This window comes from Mobula hypostoma, chromosome 17, assembly GCF_963921235.1.
Source record: "Mobula hypostoma chromosome 17, sMobHyp1.1, whole genome shotgun sequence".
Taxonomy (NCBI): domain Eukaryota; kingdom Metazoa; phylum Chordata; class Chondrichthyes; order Myliobatiformes; family Myliobatidae; genus Mobula; species Mobula hypostoma.
In genome coordinates, this window is record NC_086113.1 from 34,876,163 (window position 1) to 34,898,435 (window position 22,273).

The 22,273-nt window shown below is 36.2% G+C and overlaps 1 protein-coding gene across 5 annotated transcripts in view; it reads left to right on the top strand.

Moving 5' to 3' along the window:
* exoc2 (exocyst complex component 2) overlaps positions 1 to 22,273 on the top strand; it is a 265,211-nt gene that overhangs the window by 130,324 nt on the left and 112,614 nt on the right. For all 5 annotated transcript variants that reach the window (XM_063069708.1, XM_063069706.1, XM_063069705.1 and 2 more), the window contains 2 exons: positions 1,424 to 1,526; positions 3,847 to 3,965. In XM_063069708.1, coding sequence (XP_062925778.1) covers positions 1,424 to 1,526; positions 3,847 to 3,965 — 222 coding nt within the window. The remainder of the gene's footprint in view (positions 1 to 1,423; positions 1,527 to 3,846; positions 3,966 to 22,273) is intronic.

The window sequence follows — 22,273 nt, forward strand, 5'->3', positions numbered from 1 at the left end:
GAAAAACATAGTAAATATTATCAGTTGCACACACTAAAAAACTGGAGGAACTCAGCAGGTCTGGTGTCAAAATGTTAGCTGTTCATTTCCCTCCATGGATGCTAGTTCAGTTGCATTCCTGCAGCTTTTGTGTGCTCTGAATTTCGAGCATCTGCAGTCTCATGTGTCTCCAAGCATTACCAGTTAATGGCCTTTTCCAGTCTGATGCAAACTGAAATGTGGGTTGCATAAGAGACTACAAGTGCTGGAATCTGAGGCCAAAAGGCGGGATCAAAGTGACATGAAAAATTAAAGAGAGATACGGTAGAAGCTTAGGATTACTCTTGCAGACTACGTGGAAGAGTTCTGCAAAGAGGACGTCCAGTCTGTGAAGATGTGATAAGAAGTGACTTTTAATCACTATTGTTGTCACAGCTTCAAATTCAAACTTTTGCAGGCATCGGCACATGCATACTCTTGATTTCTTTCAACAGCACCAGCTTACTTCACCAACTTTCAAATTCTTCTGTTTTTCTTTCCCTTTACTTTCATTTGACCCCATCGCTGCTGCTACCATTGCATATTTTCACTGTCTTTCCTAAACTTCCTCTTTCTGATCCTCAACAATCAGTTATTAGCAGAAGCTTCTGTTTCATTCTCTTACTCCTCTAGCTCAAAGAATTTTAAGATAGACATGCGGTTGACCTTCCTCATTAGCTTTGTCTCCTTATCCATATTTTTAGGTTTGAGGCCGTAGATCTAGCTTTGATATTTTTTCCCTCTCTCCTCCATTAATGAATTATTTCCTTCTGCTTGCACTTCCTTCAGACAGATAAATTGTAATTAACAATCCTAACCACCCTTTCTGAGCTTGCAGAACCACTACTTGTATTATTCAGTCCCCTTTTCACTTTTTTTCCCTCCTCTTCTCTCCATCTCTCCCTTTCTCTGCAACTGGAACACTTTTAACATTCTCCAATTATATTGAAAGGTCATTGTGCAGAATTGTTAGCTCTATTTCTCTGACTACAGCTGCTATCTAATTTGCTGACTATTTCCATCATTTTCATCTGTTATTACAGAACAGTTTATACAATATAAGGTTTTGTAAGGCAAGAATATGAAGAATCTTTAGGACTGTATTGTGGAAAATCCATACAATAGGTCAAGCAAGGTTGTATGTTTCATTTTGAAGAAAGTACTCATGTGACTTCCCATATAGTAATTTTTGTACATGGGTCATAGACAATCATAATAATGATACATTCATTGCTCAAACTCAGCATCTGTCTCAAGAGAATGAGCTACAGTTTTGAGACGATTCAATCCTTTTGGTTAATGTTGTTCCCCTGGTGGTGTAACACCAACGGGACTTCGGTTGTTCTAGGTTATAGTTTAGTCTGTTAATAATATATGCCTTTAATAATTGTTTTTCTTTCATTAGTTTATGCAGAAGTAGAGACACGTATTGATGCACTGAGGACCCTCTTGATGGACAAGTTACTTGAGATGCCATCAACTCTGCATGACCAGAAAAGATATATAAGGTATGGCATTCGTGGGGGAGAGTGGTGAGATGAGTGGTGGCTGTTGGTTTGTAGTTTAGAAATAAGATCCAAGTTTTCCCAATATGGATCTAAGTCAGACGTGGAGATGGACAATATTATGGAGACAGGAATAAGTAACTTGGTATGGAGAAGGAGGTATAGAACAAAGACTAGTTGGGTATAAAAATGATGTTAAGATATAAAATAGTTATATTCAGACTGAGCAAGTCAGCAGGAAGAGAAAATTAAGGAGTTTGTTGTTGAAAATAGCAGAATTTCAATCTGTCCTCCTGACTGTTCAAACTCGTGGACTATTTTGTGGGTTAAACCTAAACTATGATTGGTAGTATTAGCTATTAATGTAAATATTGGGGAAGTTTAAGTTTTCTTTCAGTCAGTTTTCTGCTACTATAGCTGCCCCATGACTCCAAACTTAAAGCTTTAAATATCTGTAATGTTACTTTTGTTGGTAGTCAGTAAAGTTCATGAATTAAAGCTGAGTTATTGTTATTGGAATATGATTTTTTCAGATGAAAACTCAACTTTATTGAAATATATTCAACCTTAATAAGCCTCACTTTCATAAGACTGTTCAGGTGATTTTGAAGATAGAAAAAGCATTGCCGTCTGTGACAAGAATTTGCTATGTATATATTTTACTTCCAAATGTTCATTTATTTTCTTTTTAAAGATTATGAATTTTTTGGGCTACTTACTGGCAATAGCAGGTTATCTAGGCTTTTATAATATGTTTCTGCATTGGTTACTGAAAGGCAATGTCTTGTTATTTTCCAGTATTACCTCCATAATTTCAGAAATTCATCTGAAAGAACAATAATATTAATAATACAAGAAAAAAAGATGTTAGTGGGAGAGACATTCTTTTGAGAAAGCTCAAAATAAAGACAGTGCAAGAATTGTACTTTCCTATTTTTATGCATCTTTCATAAGCAAGACCAGTATGAATATTTCATTTTTGCATGTACTTGCTACTAATCACAAAACTCCTGTCATGCAAGAAAAATGAACTCCAGAGCTGACACTTCTGCAAGGTTCCTTGGCACAATCTACATGGTGGCCTATGATGTAATTTTTTGTGGTCTTTCGTTTGACTTCACACTGCAATATGCTGCTTGGTTAAAGACATTCTTAAGGGAATTTAACAATCTTATTCAGGAGAGCAATTTTCTTTTGAGAGATTTGAAGAGTAATATTGACACATTATTCTAGATCAGTGGAAGCTTACTGAAAATGTGCCAGTTCCCCCCCCCCCACCCCCACCCTGGGTCACACCGAACAGAGGCATGATTCCCATTTCCTTTCAACCTTTTTAACATCAGCAATAGAAATTTTTGTTTTGACCCTTACCTAGATTAACCAGTGTTTCCCTCTTCAGCTGTAGATCAACAACTGAAACCTTTGATCTTCAGCCTGTGTGATTCATCAATGTATTTAAACACAGGGCCATTAAGTTTATTTTTTCAGAAAAAGTGCAAGATTCTAATTGGTAGCATCTAGGTTGTTAAATTTCATACTGGTTATCAAATATCAGTCCTGAATTGAGTTTGTGACAGAGCACCTTGGAAGTACTTTAATTAACTTGTTTACATTTCAGCAAAGTTACCATTATTCGGTAATTACGGAATCGTTTACTGTTGGAGCATACCACTTACATGTTGAAATTCTTGCAGAAAAATGAACTGAATTTTTAACATTAATGCTGGTAATGATTGTATGGAACTATATGTATAATCCCTATGAGTCTTAATGTTAAAAATTCAGCTGGAGGTCAATTAGGACCTTGAGATTTATTCTGGGAATGGCCAGGATGAAGGCTGGAATCATCTGAATCATTTACCTTCATGTGAAGAATTAAAGTTGTTTCATATAAAATGATTTTTTGTTTGGTCTAGCTATACATCATGATGATTAGTGTATAAAGAAAAGCTGATTTGCCACAATGGCAGTATGAATTCCAGCACTGACTTAATGTATCTACAGCCAGTGGTTCAACTTGTGTTGTATGGCATATCTACATAGAGTGCATAGTGTAGGTGATTTTTGACTGTCTTACAAGATAGGACCTTGCGTTTTGTTGCATTGCCCTTTGGTAACGAAGAGAGAATTGACTCACTTCAAGTTGCTTCCTAATTTGCACAGCTATTATTAACATCTTGGTTCCAAAAACCATGGAATTTTAGAAGTGACTACATTCACAAGAAGACGGAATTAGTGAAAAAGGAAATAATGAGTTCCAGTTTGAAAACGTTTTTGTTTTGAAGCTTAAAATGATTATAATCATTTTTCACCATATTTACAGATACCTCTCTGATCTCCACACACCAGGTGACCCTGCCTGGAAGTGTATAATGGCCCAGCATAAGTGGATCCTGCAACTTATGCAGAGCTGCAGGGAGAATTATGTGAAAGGGAAAAAGGGTAAGATTATTTGACATTTATGAAGTTTTAATTGTTTTTTTTTCTCTGGTGCATTATCATTGCAACATTTTAGAGAAGATATAAAGAATGATCTGTCAGGTTTCTATTAAGTATACTTACTGAAACTTATTAATAGAGTAATGATTTTGAACTGATTTGCTGTGTCTGCTTTCTGTGATGCCCAAATTTGTTCCAGCTATCATGCCATAAGATCAAAATACATCACTTGGTCTTATACATATTATCTTACAAATCATTTAGGGCTGATTTGGTTGAAGTGCTATCTTAAACTAATCATGAAATTTTTTTTTAAATTATAGTGTTTATATTTGCTATTTATGATCTTAACATCTATCATGTGAGTGTACTTGGTTACCTTCTATTTTTCGCTGAAGGCATTGATCTGCTGGCTAAGATTCTCCCAGTAATCATTGTCCATTTATCAAATTAGTGCCAGTCATTAATTGACAAACTGATTTATTTATGGAAATTCACATAAAGCAATAATTCCATCTGTACTCTTTGTGGAATATAAAAATAATGAAAGCTTTGGTGACTTGCGTGAAACCCTGTAATGGTTTAGCGTTGTACTCTGCTGTAGACATTGGCTCAACTGCTGCTCAACTAATTATATTCTGTGTAAATGACAGGGGGTGAATTTTTATTCCATTGGCTCACATGGCCTTTTTTTCTATTTTTATAAACTGAAGACTTAATCTAGAATACACTTCATAAATAAATAAGGCTCTCTGTAGCTTGAGTTGAATTTCATGTTATAAAATTCAACATGGGAGATGAAGGAAACCTTCATTCACACAACCATTTATAAAGTGTTAGTGTAAATACCTATCTTTCATGCAGTTGTTCACAGCAGTGCATGTAGGGTGCAGTCTGTGATTATAGTGGCTCAGATTTTGCTGCAGAAAGGCAGTTAAGTAACATCTGCTGTTAGACATTGCTTCACCTTAGGATTTCCATGGCAGTCTGCTGAAAGTGCAAACTAATACTGTTGCAGCATAAGAAAAAGAGCCAGTGACTATACCTTTTTAATAAACAATATGAGATTAGAATTAGAATCAGATTTAATATCACTGGCATATGTTGTGAAACTTGTTAGCTTTACAGCAGCAGTAAAATGAAATACATGATAAATATAGAGGAAAAACTGAGTTATAGTAAGTGTATGTGTGTGTGTGTGTGTGTGTGTGTGTGTGTGTGTGTGTGTGTGCAAAATAACAGAAATGAAGAAGTAGTGAGGCAGTGTTCATGGTTTCAATGTCCAATTAGAAATCGGATGGCAGAGGGGAAGAAGCTGTTCCTGAATCGCTGAGTGTGTATCTTCAGGCTTCTGTATCTCTTTCCTGATGGTAACATTTGAAGAGGGCATGTCCTGGGTGATGGGCATCCTTACTGACAGATGACGTCTTCCTAAGGCACCGCTCCTGGAAGATTGAGAAGTTAAAGTCAATTTGATAGTTAAGTCAGGTAAAAAAGGCAAAATATAGAGAGAGGACGCAGTGATGTAAGGCAGACAGGGTGTTTTAAATATGATATTTGACACAGTAGTTAATGCCTGAAGGAAAGAAGCTCCAAATTTGTAATAGTTAATTTTAAATGCTGGTGTAATTGATGCAATAAAAGCACTTATCATTATACAGTTGTTTCCACTCAATGATATGATTTTATTTATTATAATAAGGTTAGCCTGTACCTCATATGCAAATTAAATGACATTCCATAGCTCTTGGCATGTCAGTGATGACCCAGATGACGGTCTACATGCACATACAAGGCCATATAAGGCCACCACTGAAAGTCATCCATTAATTTGTCATCACTTGGTAACTACAGAGGTCAGCCAAGAATCACTTATAATGGTTTGTGATATCTTGGCATCAGAAGAACCAATCATTAAATTGTGAGACTGTTTCTTTTTAATGATTGATGTATATGTAAAAGTTTATCACATTTAAAAATGTTGGAATATTTTAAAATTGAAGAGATGCATATGTTTTGAATAGTCAAATTTAAAAAAAAGTATTGCTTCCAGTGGTACAAAGGACACATTTACAATAACCAGCAAGATATGAGAAATACAGTAAATTTTTTGACCTGAAGTGCACTGCCTAATAGCTAGTAGAAGTGGATTCCATAGGAAAATGGGCAATCACTAATAGAAAGAATAGGGAAGAGAATCAATTTGGATTATATCAGAGAATTTACACAGATGTGATAGGTCAACTGTTAAAATATACAGTTTCATGTTTTTACAGTAAATCTGATAGTCTGATTTAGGAGGCTAGCCTTGCAATGTTGTTTTCAAATATCAAAGACATTATTATTCTATTATCATAATTTACAGACAATGTTTTTACTTGCTTTCTGCAGAATCTTCAGAAATTGAAAATTGCTTGTCAAATTTTTTTTTGTATGTTAAATAAAGTGCAAAGTACGTGCATTTGACTAAATCTGATTCACTGATCATAGCAGTTCCAAAGGGAAATGCTAGTTTTTAAGAATCGTGGAATTGGCATGGCATAAATGATATGCATGTTATATATCTGAGAAATTCTGAAGGTCAGATGTATGCATGTAGACTGTCTGCTCCTTTACCGGACTTGAGATTGGGTCCAACAGTGGAGCTGTCACTCCTGATGCACAATTTGTACACTAGGGGACTGATGTAAGAATGGTGAATCAATTCATTTGAACTAGATAGTCGACTCTGTGGAAAAAGTTGAGTGCAATGCCTATTTTGTTTATTTTTATTACTGATTCGGTTGCATGGTAGCTTAGCGGTTACACAGAGCTTTAGAGTGCCAGCTGTAAGATCAAGGTTTGATGACTAAGAAGTTTGTACGTTCTCCCTGTGACTGTGTGTGCTTCTCCGGGTGCTCTGGTTTCCCCCCCAAAAAGGTCGCTCTTCAATTTTGAGGCTGTCCTCCACTTCTGGATGCCCTCACCAGAGAAAAATCCTCTCCACATCCACCTTATCTAGTCCTTCCAACATTCTGTAGGTTTCAATGAGATCCCCATGCATTCTTCTAAATCCCAATGAGTACAGGCCCAAAGCTGCCAAACGCTTGTGTTAACCCCTTCATTCCTGGAATCATCCTCGTGAACCTCTTCTGGACTCTCTCCAATGAAAATACATCCTTTCTGAGATAAGGAGCCGAAAACTGTTGACAATACTCCTACAGCGGCCTGAGTAGTGTCTTATAAAGCTTCAGCGTTATCTCTTTGTTCTTATATTCTATTTCCCTTGAAATAAATGCGAACATTGCATTTGCATTCTTTACCACAGAGTCAACCTGTAAATTTACCTTCTGAGAGTCTTGCACGAAGACTAAATCCCTCTGCACCTCTGATGTTTGAACCTTCTCCCCACTTAGATAATAGTCTGCAATATTGTTCCTTTTACCAAAATTCATTATCGTACATTTCCCAACACTGTATTCCATCTGCCATTTTTTTGCCCATTCTTCCAATTTGTCTAAGTCTTCCTACAATCACAATGCTTCCTCAGCACTACCTACCCGCCCACCTATCTTCATATCATCCGCAAACTTTGCCACAGAGCCATCAATTCCATTATTCAAATCATTGACAAAAAATGTGAAAAGTTGCGATCCAAATACTGACCCCTGAAGAAACCGCTAGCAAACGGCAGCCAACCAGAAAAGCCCCCCTTTATTCCCACTCGCTGGCTCTTTCCTGTAATACCATAGGATTTTATTTTGTTAAGCAGCCTCATGTGATGCTCCCTATCAAATGATGTCTGAAAATCTAAGTAAATGACATCTGCTGCCTCTCCTTTGTCCACGCTGCTTGTTACTACTTTGAAGAATTCCAACAGATTTGTCAGGCAAGGTTTCCCTTTACAGAAACCATGCTGACTTTGACATTATTAGTCTCCAAGAACCCTGAAAGCGCATTCTTAATAATGGACTCCAACATTTCTCGGCTGCTGAGGTTAGGCTAACTGACCTATAATTTCCTCTATTTTGTCTTCCTCCCTTCTTAAAGAGTGGAGTGACATTTGCAGTTTTCCAGACCTCTGAAAACATGCCAGAATCAAGTGAATCTTGAAGGATCATGACCAATGCATCTGTTATCTCTTCAACAACTTCCTTCAGAACTCTGGAATGTAGTCATCTGTTCCAGGCGACTTATCCACCTTAAAACCTTTCAGTTTGTCTAGCAGTTTTTTTTCCTTTGTAATTTTTTTTTAAGCGTGTCGTACCAGACATTCAGCCATTCTTGTCTGGCACGTGGTGTCAGGACTAACTGGGTCACGTAATGAACGTTCCTGACTCGACCCTTGTATTTTTTACGGGGCCGAGTGGCTAGCTCGACACTCAACCTGGCACGGATGGAAAGCATGCTTGGGAGTGGCCCGATCTGGATTTGAACTCGGGAACCTTCGCTCCAAAGTCCAGCGCTGATCTCACTGCGCCACCATTCTTTGTAATAGCAATGGCATTCACTCCTGTTCCCTGACACTCATGGACCTCTCTTCCACAGTAAAGACTGAAGCTAAGTTCATCTGCAATTTCTTTGTCCCCCATTACTACCTCACCAACTTCATTTTCCAATGGTCCAGTATCAACTCGCTCCTCCTTTTTATTCTTTACATAACTGCATTCTTTGCATAGTTGCATTTGTTGAATCTTAAAGCTTCCCAATCATCCAACTTCCCACTCACTTTTGCTACATTGTATGTCCTGTCCTTGGCTTTTATGCAGTCCTTAATGTCCCTTGTCAACTGTGGTTGCCTAGCCCTGCCATTTGAGAACTAATTCTTCTGCAGGACATATCTATCCTGCACCTTGTGAACTATTCCCAGAAACTGCAGTCACCTCTGTTCTGCCATCAACCCCACTAGTATCCCCCTCGATTCCACCTGGGCAAACTCCTCTCTCATGCCTCTGCAATTCCCTTTATTCCATTGCAATACTGGCACATATGACATGTGCTGCTCCCTCTCAAGTTGCATGATGAATTCAATCATATGGTGGTCACTACCTAAGTATTCCTTTTCGTTAAGCTCCCTAATAAGACCTGGGTTATTACACAACATATATTCATAAATATATTCAGACTGAAGATTTCTTTTTAAATCGAAGCTCAAAGTAAATTTATTACCAAACTACATATTTGTCACCATATACAATCCTGAGATTGTATACTCATTAAATCCAAGAACCATAATAAAATCAGTGAAAGACCGCACCCAATATGGCAGACAAACAACCGATGTGCAGAAGACGACAAACTGTGCAAATACAAAAGAGAAGTAATAATAAGTAAGCAATAAATATTGCAAATGTGAGATGAAGGGTTCTTAAAAGTTAGACCATAGTTTGTGGGAACAGTTCAGTGATTGGGCAAGAAAAGGTAAAGGAAGTTAATCCCACTGGTTCAAGAGCCTGATGGTTGAGGGGTAATAACTGTTCCTGAACCTGGTGGTGTGAGTTCTGCGGCTTCTGTACCACCTTGCAGATGGCGGCAGCGAGAAGAGAGCATTACCTAGGTGCTTTCCTACAACAGTGCTCTGTATAGATGTGCTCCAAGGTAGTGAGGGATTTACCCATGATGGACTGGACAGTATCCAATTATTTTTGTAGGGTTTTCCATTCAAGGGCATTGGTGTTTCCATCCCAGGCGGTGTGCAACCTGCCAATAAACTCTCCACCACACTTCTATGCAAGTTTGTCAAAGTATTCAATCCCTTGCCAAATATTTGTAAACTTTCAAGGAAGTAGAGGCACTGCTGTGCTTTCTTCATAACGGGACTTGCGTGCTGGCCCCAGGACAGGCCCTCTGAAATGATAACACAAAGGAGTTTCAGGTTACTGACCCTCTCCACCTTTGTCTTCCCAATGGCTCATTGACAATAGTGTAAATGTAGAATAGCATAGTTTCTAATAAATTTGACAGATAAACTTCAGATAGTGAATGAACTGGACATCTTTGCACCCAGACAGATTAGATGAATTAACCCTTTCAGTGGATTTATGACTTACAGTGGATAAAAATCTTTCAAACTTAAAAAAAAAATGTAGCTGACTAATTTCCCAAGGAGACTGAAATTGATCCATGGAAAAGGTTTGCACAAACATATGGTGTAGGAGCAGAACACCATTTGGTTAATAAAATTGTGGAAGGTTCTATAAAATGCAGTTCATTTGATCACCTTGAGATTTAGGGTGTGTTCGTTTCCTGAAGCAGTCTCAATCTAACTTTATATGTAAGCCTCTCCTAAGAGACTGAATTATTGCTAATGGGAAGGGTCAGTTGAGGTTGGAAATGCTTAATTCCAGCATGGCTGAATAGAGTGCAGACTCTTTAACTTGATGCATTTCACACACTTCCTCCTAATTTTTAATCATTTTCTCTTTTATCCTGTACATTTTAGACTGTTTTGCTGAGGCTTCCTTGTGGAATGTGCTAAACAGTTCGCTATTACAGCACAGAAACAGGCCTTTTGGCCCTTCTTGGCTGTGCCGAACCATTTTTCTGCCTAGTCCCACTGACCTGCACCTGGACCATATCCCTCCATACACCTCTCATCCATGTACCTGTCCAAGTTTTTCTTAAATATTAACAGTGAGCCTCCATTTACCACTTCATCTGGCAGCTCATTTCACACTCCCACCACTCTCTGTGTGAAGAAGCCCCCCCCCAATGTTCCCTTTAAACTTTTCCCCCCTCACCCTTAACCCATGTCTTCTGTTTTTTTTTCTCCCTTAGCCTCAGTGGAAAAAGGCTGCTTGCATTCACTCTATATCCATCATAATTTTTATGCCTCTATCAAATCTCCCCTCATTCTTCTATGCTCCAGGGAATAAAGTTCTAACCTATTCAACCTTTCTCTGTAACTCAGTTTCTCAAGTCCCAGCAACATCCTTGTAAACCTTCTCTGCACTCTTTCAACCTTATTAATATCCTTCCTGTAATTTGGTGACCAAAGCTGCACATAAAATTCGGCCTCACCAATGTCTTATACAACCTCACCATAACATTCCAACTCTTATACTCAATACTTTGATTTATAAAGGCCAATGTACCAAAAGCTCTCTTTACCACCCTATCTACCTGTGATGCCACTTTTAGAGAATTTTGTATCTGTATTCCCAGATCCCTCTGATCTACTGCTCTCCTCAGTACCCTACCATTTACCTTGTATGTTCTACCTTGGTTTGTCCTTCCAAAGTGCAATACCTCACACTTTTCTATATTAAACTCCATCTGCCATTTTTCAGCCCATTTTTCCAGCTGGTCCAAATCTTTCTGCAAACTTTGAAAACCTTCCTCACTGTCCAATACACCTCCAACCTTTGTATCATCAGCAAATTTGCTGATCCAGTTTACCACATTATCATCCAGATCATTGATATAGATGACAAATAACAATGGACCCAGCACTGATCCTTGTGGCACACCACTAGTCACAGGCCTCCACTCAGAGAAGGAATCCTCCACTACCACTCTCTGGCTTCTTCCATTAAGCCAATGTCTAATCCAATTTACTACCTCCATGTATACCTAGCGACTGAATCTTCCCAACTAACCTCCCATGCGGGACCTTGTCAAAGGCCTTACTGAAGTCCATGTAGACAACATCCACTGCCCTCCCTTCATCCACTTTCCTGGTAACCTTCTTGAAAAACTCTCATAGATTGGTTAAACATGACCTACCATGCACAAAGCCATGTTAACTCTCCCTAATGAGTCCCTGTCTATCCAAATACTTGCAGATCCTATCTCGTAGTACTCCTTCCAATGATTTACCTACCACCGACGTCAAACTTACCGGTCTATCATTTCCTGGATTACTTTCAGAGCCTTTTTGAAACAACAGAACAACATGAGCTATCCTCCAATCCTCCGGCACCTCACCCGTAGATACTGAAATTTTAAATACATCTGCCAGAGCCCCTGCAGTTTCAACACTAGTATCCTTCAAGGTCCTAGGGAATAACCTGTCAGGTCCTGGGGATTTATCTACTCTGATTTGCCTCAAGATAGCAAGCACCACCTCCTCTTCAATCTGTATTGGTTCCATAACATCACTACTTGTTTGCCTTATTTCCATAGACTCCATACCAGTTTCCTTAGTAAATACAGACGCAAAAAAACCATTTAAGATCTCCCCCATTTCTTTTGGTTCCATACATAGCTGACCACTCTGATCTTCAAGAGGACCAATTTTATCCCTTACTATCCTTTTACTCTTAATATACCTGTAGAAGTTCTTTGGATTATCCTTCACTTTGACTGCCAAACAGCCTCATGTCTTCTTTTAGCCCTCCTGATTTCTTTCTTAAGTATTTTTTTGCACTTTTTATACTCCTCAAGCACCTTATTTGCTTCCTTTTTCCTATACATGTCACACATTTCTTCTTCTTTATCAGAGTTCCAATATCCCTTGAGAACCAAGATTCCTTATTCTTATTCACTTTGCCTTTAATCCTGACAGGAACATACAAACTCTGCACTCTCAAAATTTCTCCTTTGAAGGCCTCCCACTTACCAATCATATCCTTGCTAGAGAGCAACCTGTCCCAATCTGCGCTTTTTAAATCCCTTATCATTTCTTCAAATTTGGCCTTTTTCCAGTTTAAAACCTGGAAAACTCATGGAGACCACATCATATATTATCCCTGCTTCAAAAAAAATCAACTAAAACTAAACATGACGATAAAACCTCAAAGAAGTATAGTATCAGTTGACCCAAAACATGTTCATTACCCCAGAATAACATTATGTGAATTCATGCAACTTAACCAGTTTCAGTGCATAATATAAACTTAGCTGCTGGAATTGAAAGCAAAACTGTTCCAATCGGTCAGCATCATTTGAAAAATAGAGTATTAGTACTTGTAATCAGAAAAGAAACTCACTGTAATTCATTACTACATCATAATTTGAAGCTACATTTACCTCAAAAGATAATCTACAATGGATTAATTCCTCGAAGTCTATATGATGGTTTATATCTTGAGGATTTATCTAAAAATTTAACTGCCTTCATTCATTCACCATCCACTTTAAGTCATTACCCATTTCTACTCTGCCCTTTCTGTCTGGCCTTCTCTACTGTTACAGAGAGGTCCAACGCCATCTCCAGGAACAACACCTCATCTTTTACTGAGGTGCGATACAGTGTATGGAATTCTCCTACTTCACATAAATTCTTCTGTTTAAATTAGTACTGGTTATTTTTTGTCTGCAATCCCGTTTTTCCTATTTATATGTATGGTCTGTTCTTGTAAGGTGAACTACGTAATGCTACATAGACATCACAATGTTAACAATGCATTACTAGGCTGATAATTTTAACAACCCCTTAACTGCCACCTAATTTGACCCTATCTGAAAAACACAATTTATTTCACTGAATGCCATCTCAATTTTTCTGGTACCTGAGCTAATTTGTCAGTCTCAATCTGGTAAAGGGTCTCAGACCTGAACCTGTTTCTTTTTCTACAGATGGTTTCCAAACTATTGCATTTTACTCGGATTTACTATTTTTATTTTAGATTTGCAACAACCATAATTTTTGCTTTAAACATAGGGAATGCCAGTTATTTTCTCGATTAGATTTTTTTCTTTAAGAGTTGTCCCAAATAAGTGGCTGGCCACTGATAAGTTATTTTCAAGTGATTATAAATTATATGCCCAGATACCTTCCCCAAAGTTGCCCTACTAGTAACATAAATTAGGATTGTATTTTATCAAATTAATTTTGATTTTAGCCAAAATATATTACCAAATGATCAAAGGGGGAGTGTAAAATGGCAAAAAAAAGACATCATGGTACACAGGGTACAATTCCAGTCATACAGTGCTTAGAAAATAAAAACATCAAATGGTATTAAAGAAGCTTGCCAAATTTAAATAAGTGCAGCTGGTACACTGAAGTACAGTTCTCTATCATATTGTGCTGTCTGGAAGACTAACAAAGGAATAAGAATTTTCTATCACAGACAAGAGAAAATCTGTAGATGCTGGAACACACACAATGCTGAAGGGTATCGGCCCAAAACATTGATTGTACTGTTTTCTATAGATACTGTCTAGCCTCCTGAACTCCTCTAGCATTTTGTTTATGTTGCAAGAATTTTCTATATTGAATTTATAGTTTAAAATAGAGTTATAAATACAGGTGCATTAGAGATTGTGGAGCCATGAACTTCATCTCCAGTTGCAGCTATTTACATCAGCAGCTCAGTCAGAATGATTGTCAGCATCACAGTAGCCTCTCTTACAAGTGTCATTTTTCACTGCTGAGTAATTTAGAGGAGCAGCCTGACCTAGACAGTGTGGCTGTGATTTCATATTTTTCCCACTTTTTCAGAGTGGACTGCACTGAACTCCGAGGTATGTTCAGTTCCTTTGAGATGGTGTTGCACCTTTACCCAGATTTGTTGTGCTTTCCCTGACATTTCCCTGACTTATCTTGAGAGCTCTTTTGTCTTCATTTTGGTTTGATCTGTTGAAAATCTACCATACCATTGGACCTTACAGAGAGAGAGAGAGAGAGAGAGAGAGAGAGATTATTTATTCTTATGAATTCATTGAAAACAGGTTATCTTTCAATTTTCTACATCAACAAATTAGGTGAGATCGTGAGATAATATACAGTATTGCACCTGAGTAAAGTCTGCACAGTAATTACAAAGGGGATGATTACTTTTTCAGCCTCTAAATTTTGGTTTTTAATCTTTAGGAAATTGTTGACAGGATTTGGAATTTTTCTTTTGATGTGATGCACAGTGGTTTGTAGGTTAGCTCAAAACTCCTACTTCAAAATATTTTAAGTTTAAAAAATGAGAGTAAAATGTGAAAATAGTTGTGAAAATACTTTTTCAAGGCACTGTATCAGGGCCAAAGTTTTCTAAAATAATCATAACCGAATAAGACATTTTGCTAATTTTGTACGAATCAGCCCTAGCTCATTACAAAAATGAAGGTACTCCATGAAGTAATTATTAATATGAAGTTGCTTACAGATGTTTTATTCTTTCTTTCTCCCTGAGGAGGTTATTTTCTCAAGTCTGAGCCACTCTGTTTAAAATATGAACCAAATAATTTTCCAGCTAACAATAAATGCAGCTGCCATGGTTTTTTTTTGCACCAGATAATTTTACAATTTTTTTAAAAACTTCTACTGTAACTGTTTTGTTGTTCATTCATTTTGTAACATTAGTCAAGTGCTGGGTTATGTACAAACGTGTGTAATAACATCATGGATTGTGCTGTACTTTGTGAAATTGAAACTAACCTATTAACTGCCAACTCATTTAGGGCGTCGTAGCTTTTTGGAAAGTGCATTATGTTTATTTTTACCTTGCTTATGGATAGATATTTTTATTAATTTTAAAATTGTATTTTCTCAGTTGCAAACATTCATTCACAGAATCTGTAAAGACTATAAAAGAAACCTATTTATTTAGCATCTATCATGTTAGGATTTTCCAAAGCATTTTGTAGCCAAGTAAAAGCTTTCAATAAATTTCCTCAAGTTTGCTGAATATGTATGACATCATTATAATATCACATTTCTTCTCCACTATTAATGTCAGGTAACTACATTTGAATGAGTTTAGAAGTGCACTTCTATAAAATATTTGAAAGCTTGAAGAAACACTTTGCAAGAACCAATCAGCCTTCATGCTTAGGTTTTTGAACTCTTTACATTAAGAAAAATAGCCATCTGGTGGTGTAGTGGCATCAGCACCAGACTTTGAGGTGAATAGTCTCAGGTTTGAATCCGGCCAGCTCCTTGCAAGCTTTCCATTGCAACCCTTGCTGGGTTGAACATTGAGCTTGCAACTCGGCATTGCAAAAAAACAAAAAATTGCTAAGGAAATGGGAAAAAATGTCACTCAATGTAACAAGGGCATGAAAAGGCACACCAAAAAGAATATTTGTTTCAAAATCTGAGGACAAGTGTACAACCATGCACTGAGGGCCACATGGCATCTGGGATTTTGGTAAAAATCTATATACTGAATGAGATTTTTGGATTGGAAGAGAGAAATAGTGGAGAAGTAAATAGTATCGAAACATGTTAGAGAAAGGAAAAATTAAAGAATATTAGCTAGAAGGTAAAAGGAGATGAGAATTTTATCATAATTCCTAATATACTGCATCAATTCAAGAACAAGCAAATAAAACAAGGATCCCTTTCACTTTTAGTGAACTAGAATAGTTTGATTTGTGCAAACAACATTTATTGGCCTTTTTGGACTCCTTCTGATGTTATAAATAGATGAAAGTTACTTTATTTTGTGTATATATTTTTGAGCAGGTTCTTCTCAACTTGAGAACTGTTGCATGTAAGGATTGATTTTAGTGGATTATCTTAACCCAACAAAGGTGTATCTTTTTGAGCTCTTTGACTTTGAAAAATGCACTTCTAAAATATTTTACATTAAATGTAAAAGATGACAGGTTTTGGAGTAGTTTCCTCACTCTGGGCTACTGATCAACAATATCCTTGTAATATGCAGGCCATTCTTTTAACTCCATTCTAATGCTGACAAGACTTCTCACGAAAAATATTTTATTAAACTGAGAAACTAGTCGTATAACAGTGGGGTAGAAGCTGCTCTTGAGCATTTGGCTTAGAACAATTGCTTGATGCAGTTGAACTATACAAATCGAAATGTGCTATGGACTATCTGATCCAAGTCAGTATTATGATAGAGATATTTTCTGGGCCTGACCTCAGCATGTGGCCATGTTTCTGTTGTCGCTGCTTACACAGTGCTTTTTGTTGGATTACATGGGAGAAATATAAAGTTAAGCCTAGATTTTTCTCAAGCTTGAGCAACTTATTAAAACCTATTTGTTATCTTTGACTAAGACTTTGGAAGAAGACTGAAATATGGAGAATTTATCCCACTAGGGATTAAAGGTTTCACGAACGGTGTTTTCTAACTCACTTATTCAAAGAGCATTTTAAATATTTCACATCAGTCATATTACTATTCTGCTACAAATAGAAACTTTTTTTAATCAACTTAAGTTAATCTAAGTTATTTTCTTTTCAGGCTGTGATTTTAAATTTTCTCAGTTAATGCAGCAGTGGCTTTTCAAAGAAAAAAATACTTCAAAGAGCCTTTGTTAGAATTCTCAGTAGCCAGTAGCAACATGAAGTCATAAGGTTGAGTTGGCTTTGAATCTGTGTCTTTTTGTAGATAAATGACAAAAAAAAGATTTATTTCATTTAAAGCAAAATGGAGCATTTGCTTTTTTGCAAACAAACATTTTTTTAAAAAGAAGAATGGAAAATTGTGTTCCATTTTTCACCATCGACATACTTAATTACTATTAATGCATTTTAATCAGCATTGATAAGGTATGTTTTGGGTTAATAGAACAAAGGTTAGTACTCCATTAACACAAACCCATTGGTGTTTCCTTGCTTAAAGTTTATAATCTGAACCATCCACAATGTTGTAATAATATTTAATCACTTATCATCTTCGAATTTTTGAAACATCCAAACATTTTCTCAATCATTTTACTCTAGTTTCTTGTAATTATCTAATTTTCTGTCACAATAGACCTTGTGCAATGCCGTAACATCTCCAGGTTAAATCACCACTTGCTTGCCACAGTTTTTTTTTAAGATGAATTGCTATATTTATATTAACTTCTAAACTAGGCAATTGAGGAATAATTTATTATACTTAATAATTTGTGTTTGTGTTGCTCCTGAAGTGAACATTTTAGAATATTATATTTTACCCTTTTGAGATCTAAAGTTGGACTTCTGTTATTTGTAGCAGTGGAGAATACACTTTTTATTGTGGATTTGCTTATCAATGAATTTACCTTTAACACTTCTGAAAAGTACTACCGTGTTGTACTTACACTATCTTCTAGTAAATCTAAAATGAGATCAAATTTCTGGACATTTACACTTCAAAGTATAATTTTGCAATCAAGAACATAGGACAAAATGTAATCCATTGGTTGTACTTTTGACGAAACAGGTGAGGATAAAAATTCAAATAAGCAATGGAGGTAAATTCTTCACCAAAAGTGAAATTTGAATTGATGATTCCAGGAGTGACATTGCACTTCTTTGTAGTTCTGCTTTTAGATGATTCGCAGCCTTTGTCTTCAGTTTTTGTCAAGGCTTTCAAATCATTCTATTTCTGGTGAAATCATGACTAAAATTCGCCATTGCTTTCATTTTATTTCTTCTGTGTGTTCATCATTTTTTTTCAGTCACCTAATCTTACTAACGCCATTCAGCATTTGATATTCTCTTAGATTTTGTGCTTCCTCAGTGTATTGTCAGAATTGGCTTCACATTTGGACTTTGAAATTGAGTTACCTTTAAAGGCTATCAATTAGTCAGGGGCAACAAACAACAAATTATTTGGAAGCTCAGCACGAAGTTCAGGAGCTCATGATGTCCAAAGCATCATTTGGTACTACAAAAATGCATCCTCAATTGTATCCTTTGTGCATTTAACAGTTGCAAAATGGGTATAGGTGAGTCTTATCGTGGAATGTGTGTGAGTCTTATCGTGGAATATGGCTTAGCAATAAAATGAAGAGATTGGTTAGTGCAAGGGAAGGATACATAGGAAGTTGGAGAGAATGTAAAAGTAATCAGAAGAAATTGGAGCATGGGTGATCATCAGAAGATAAGGGCAAAAGAGAAGTGGAATGGCTGCTAAGGGTCAGAAGATTTGTGCAAGGTGTTGGGCTGGGAGATAAATGATTGGGATGAGTCAGATATAGGATCAGACGTACATATTGGAAGGGTTTGGTAATATGCAGCATAATAGTTGTAAAAGTATCCAGTAGTGGGAAATCAGATTAGTAGGAAGAGGGAATGATTTGGCAAGTGTTGCAAATGGGGATAGAAGATTCATGTACCAAGACACCCAGAGACTTTTGAAAATTGTGCCAATAATCTGCTTTCTCATTACCTCCCTTGTTAGCCACTTATTTTTTTAAACATGGTTCTCAAACCCCTGAAAATCCTCGACAGAAAAGATAGATCACAAGTTAGCATGATGGAGGTTGGGAGTTTGACTTCGTAAGTGGATCAAATTTACATTCTATTTTTAATTTATTCATTTATGAGATGTGGGTGGCACCAGCTAAGCCAGCATTTATTGCCCATCCCTAGTTGCTCATGAGAACGTGGCGATGAGCTGCCTTCTTGAACCACTGCAATCCCTGAGGTGATATTCACTATATCGTGTTACTCCTAATGGATGTTATTTGAAGTGATAGTTTTAAAGTTATAATGTAGATTCGGCAGTGGGAGGAGATTGCAGAATCTGAAACAGTTTGTAAATATGGCAGGTCAAATATTGGAAATTCTAAATGTGGAGAAAACAACAGTAAAACCTATTACACCTAGAAGAACACTTCTTGCCCATGCACTGTTAAGAGAAAAGTCTCCGGATTGCATCATTTGTTGTCAAATCTATGTTGTTTGTAAATAAATAATAAGCCTTTATTAAACAACAAATGTTTTTTTAAATGTACCAAAAACAATTAAAATCACTTTCAGGCATTTGACAATATTCAAGCAATTGATCTAAGCTAACAAGTACTTCCCCAGATTTTTTACAGTCACTCACATCCTGTGAAATGAATAGGGAAAGATTGCATGTGGCAGGTCTGACCTGATGTACAATGAGCACTTAGGCCCCTGACTGTAAGTGGTGGGAAATATCCACAACTTCCTGCTCCCAGACTGAAGTCCAAAGAGGGTGTAATACCAGAGCACAGTTGGCAAAATAATAATATACTGCTGACTACAATTCTGAGACATCCATTGTTACTGAGATCTGCATGTATATATCAGCTTTTTTATGACAGTTGGCGTTCAATAGCTTAATAATTCCTGTGGCTTTAGTTACTGGACTTTTTTCCTCGATTAGGTTGTAATTCATTTATGGGAGTAAACAGTTTTTGTATGTACCAATGCTTATGAGAATCCCACATCAAAATTTTGAACTAATGTTTTTAACATTTCAGTCCTTTCTACGCAACACAACTGAAGTAGAATATTCAATCTTTCTGTAGTAATACAACAATTAATAACAGGAACCAGTGTAATAGCTTACTAACATTGCTTTAAGTTGCATACATTGACTATTTAAACAATTGTACTTCATGCTTAGTTCTTAAGTATACAGTGCCTAAAAAAAGTATTCACTCCCCCTTGGAAGTTTCATGTTTTAATCTCTTACAACATTGAATCACAGTGGTTTTAATTTGACCTTTTTTGACACTGATCAACAGAAAAAAACTCTTTCACGTCAAAGTGAAAGCAGATCTCTACAAAGTGATCTAAATTAATTACAAATTGAATCCACTGTGAATCAATGTTGTAAAACAACAAAACATAAAAACTTCCAAAGAGGCTGAATACTTTTTATAGGCACTGTACCTACTATTGTAGGTATTAAACAAGAATCGTTATTTGAAAGCCAGCTGGTGTTTTCTGCAATTCAATAATACAGATTTATTTAATACTGTATCTGACTTGCAGTATAAAGACAACACATGGAAATTGTGAAATTTATTTCAAGTGCATGGAAATTTTTCATTGTACGTTTCATGCTAAGTTTTCTATGAATCAACAGATGTCATAATTCAATTGTATACATTTTTGTTTTCTGTCAATTACTTGCATTCAGTGGTATTGTACACTTATTTTTTTCTGTTTTCACTTCAGGCTTATCATGTAAACCAAATCATGATAAAGATCAGATGTGCAGCAAGGATCCCATATTTTTACTAAATATGTATCCTAATTTAGACTTTGGTCAAATTTATTGGTGTGATATTGAGATTTTGCAGATTCCTTATCCTCGAGGCTTTGTTAGATAGGGCTAATGAAACAAATACTTGTAACTTAAAGGCAACATTTTCAGACAATTTTGTGCCTCAAACTGACAAGAACTGTTTCAATTTCTATATGCTGAAGCCACAAGAAAAGAGACAATTTTCGTTCCGTGTACATAAGCATGGCGATCCTTCATGTACAAGTAAAAATCGTACTGTTTTTCTTAATTGCTAGGTAATATTCTACTAATATCAAGAATAAGAAATTTAGTACAGATTTATTTTCATGCGGAAAGATGCATTGGTTTGTATCGGTGAAGTAAAGAAACAGGAAGGAAACGTTCTTTTTGAATTAGGCAGCGCAAGATTGTACTTATTATGCCAGTATTTCATCCAAAAGATATTTTACTTTGGGGGTTGGTGAAACTGCAGTGCTGCATGAGAATAATTGATAGTCAGAAGCTGTTATTGATAGCACCATTTCATATGAAATGTATGGTTCATCATGTAATAAGTAAGCTTCCATTGTTAATATAGATAAGAACATCAGCATCACTTTCATCATCCTAGAAAGTCCGTGCAATTGAAAACCATTTATACACATAACATTATCTTCAGCACATTACAGAAGTATTCATGCTCAATAATTGTGACATTTAGTTTCAGTTTCTGAAATGGCAAATGTCCTACCTTCACTGGAATTCCTATAACTTTGTCTTTGTTTCACTCTTTTGAAATTGGCTATTTAACAATTACCCAAGATTAGAATTAAAAAATAAATTTGTGTATTGGAATGAATAATAAATTTGTTATGTCTATTCCTTTCAAATACTTTGAATTTGTTTGGTGAAAGCAAATTGAAAATATCTGAGTGAAAGTAGCAAACCAGAATGTCCTCCATTGAATGTTATCTGATCAGCAGTCTCATCTAACCATTAATATTTTCCTCTTGAACAATTTACATTTCTTTTAGTGTTCTTTTGTCTGGTTCATTTTGGGGAAACAGCTTCACACTTTATTTTACTTGACAAAGAGGTGATTTCCTGTTTCATCCACATCTTTTGGTATCTAGGTAACAATTTTAAAGAAGCATCTGATTTTATTGGAGACTGATGCATGATATTTTTGAAAGGAACGAATCAATATTTTTTGAATAGATTTGCAAAAGATGTGAGATTTGCATATTCTAAAATGTGACAATAGTGGAGCCTGGAATTTGCTCTATTGTTGTTGAATTGCTTTTTGATGAGCATAGATTATAATATTTAGTAAAACTAAATATTGAGCTATGTTGCTCAGGTAAACATTTTGAATTATTCCATCTTTGTTGAAGTAATGTCTTGTGTGAAATATGATAAGAATTGGGAAAAGGAGTAAAGAATTTTTTAAAATACATTTATGTTAACTGTATGAAGCAGAAGAAACATTTGAAGGTCATATGCTCTCTTAATTGCCAGTAGATTGGCATG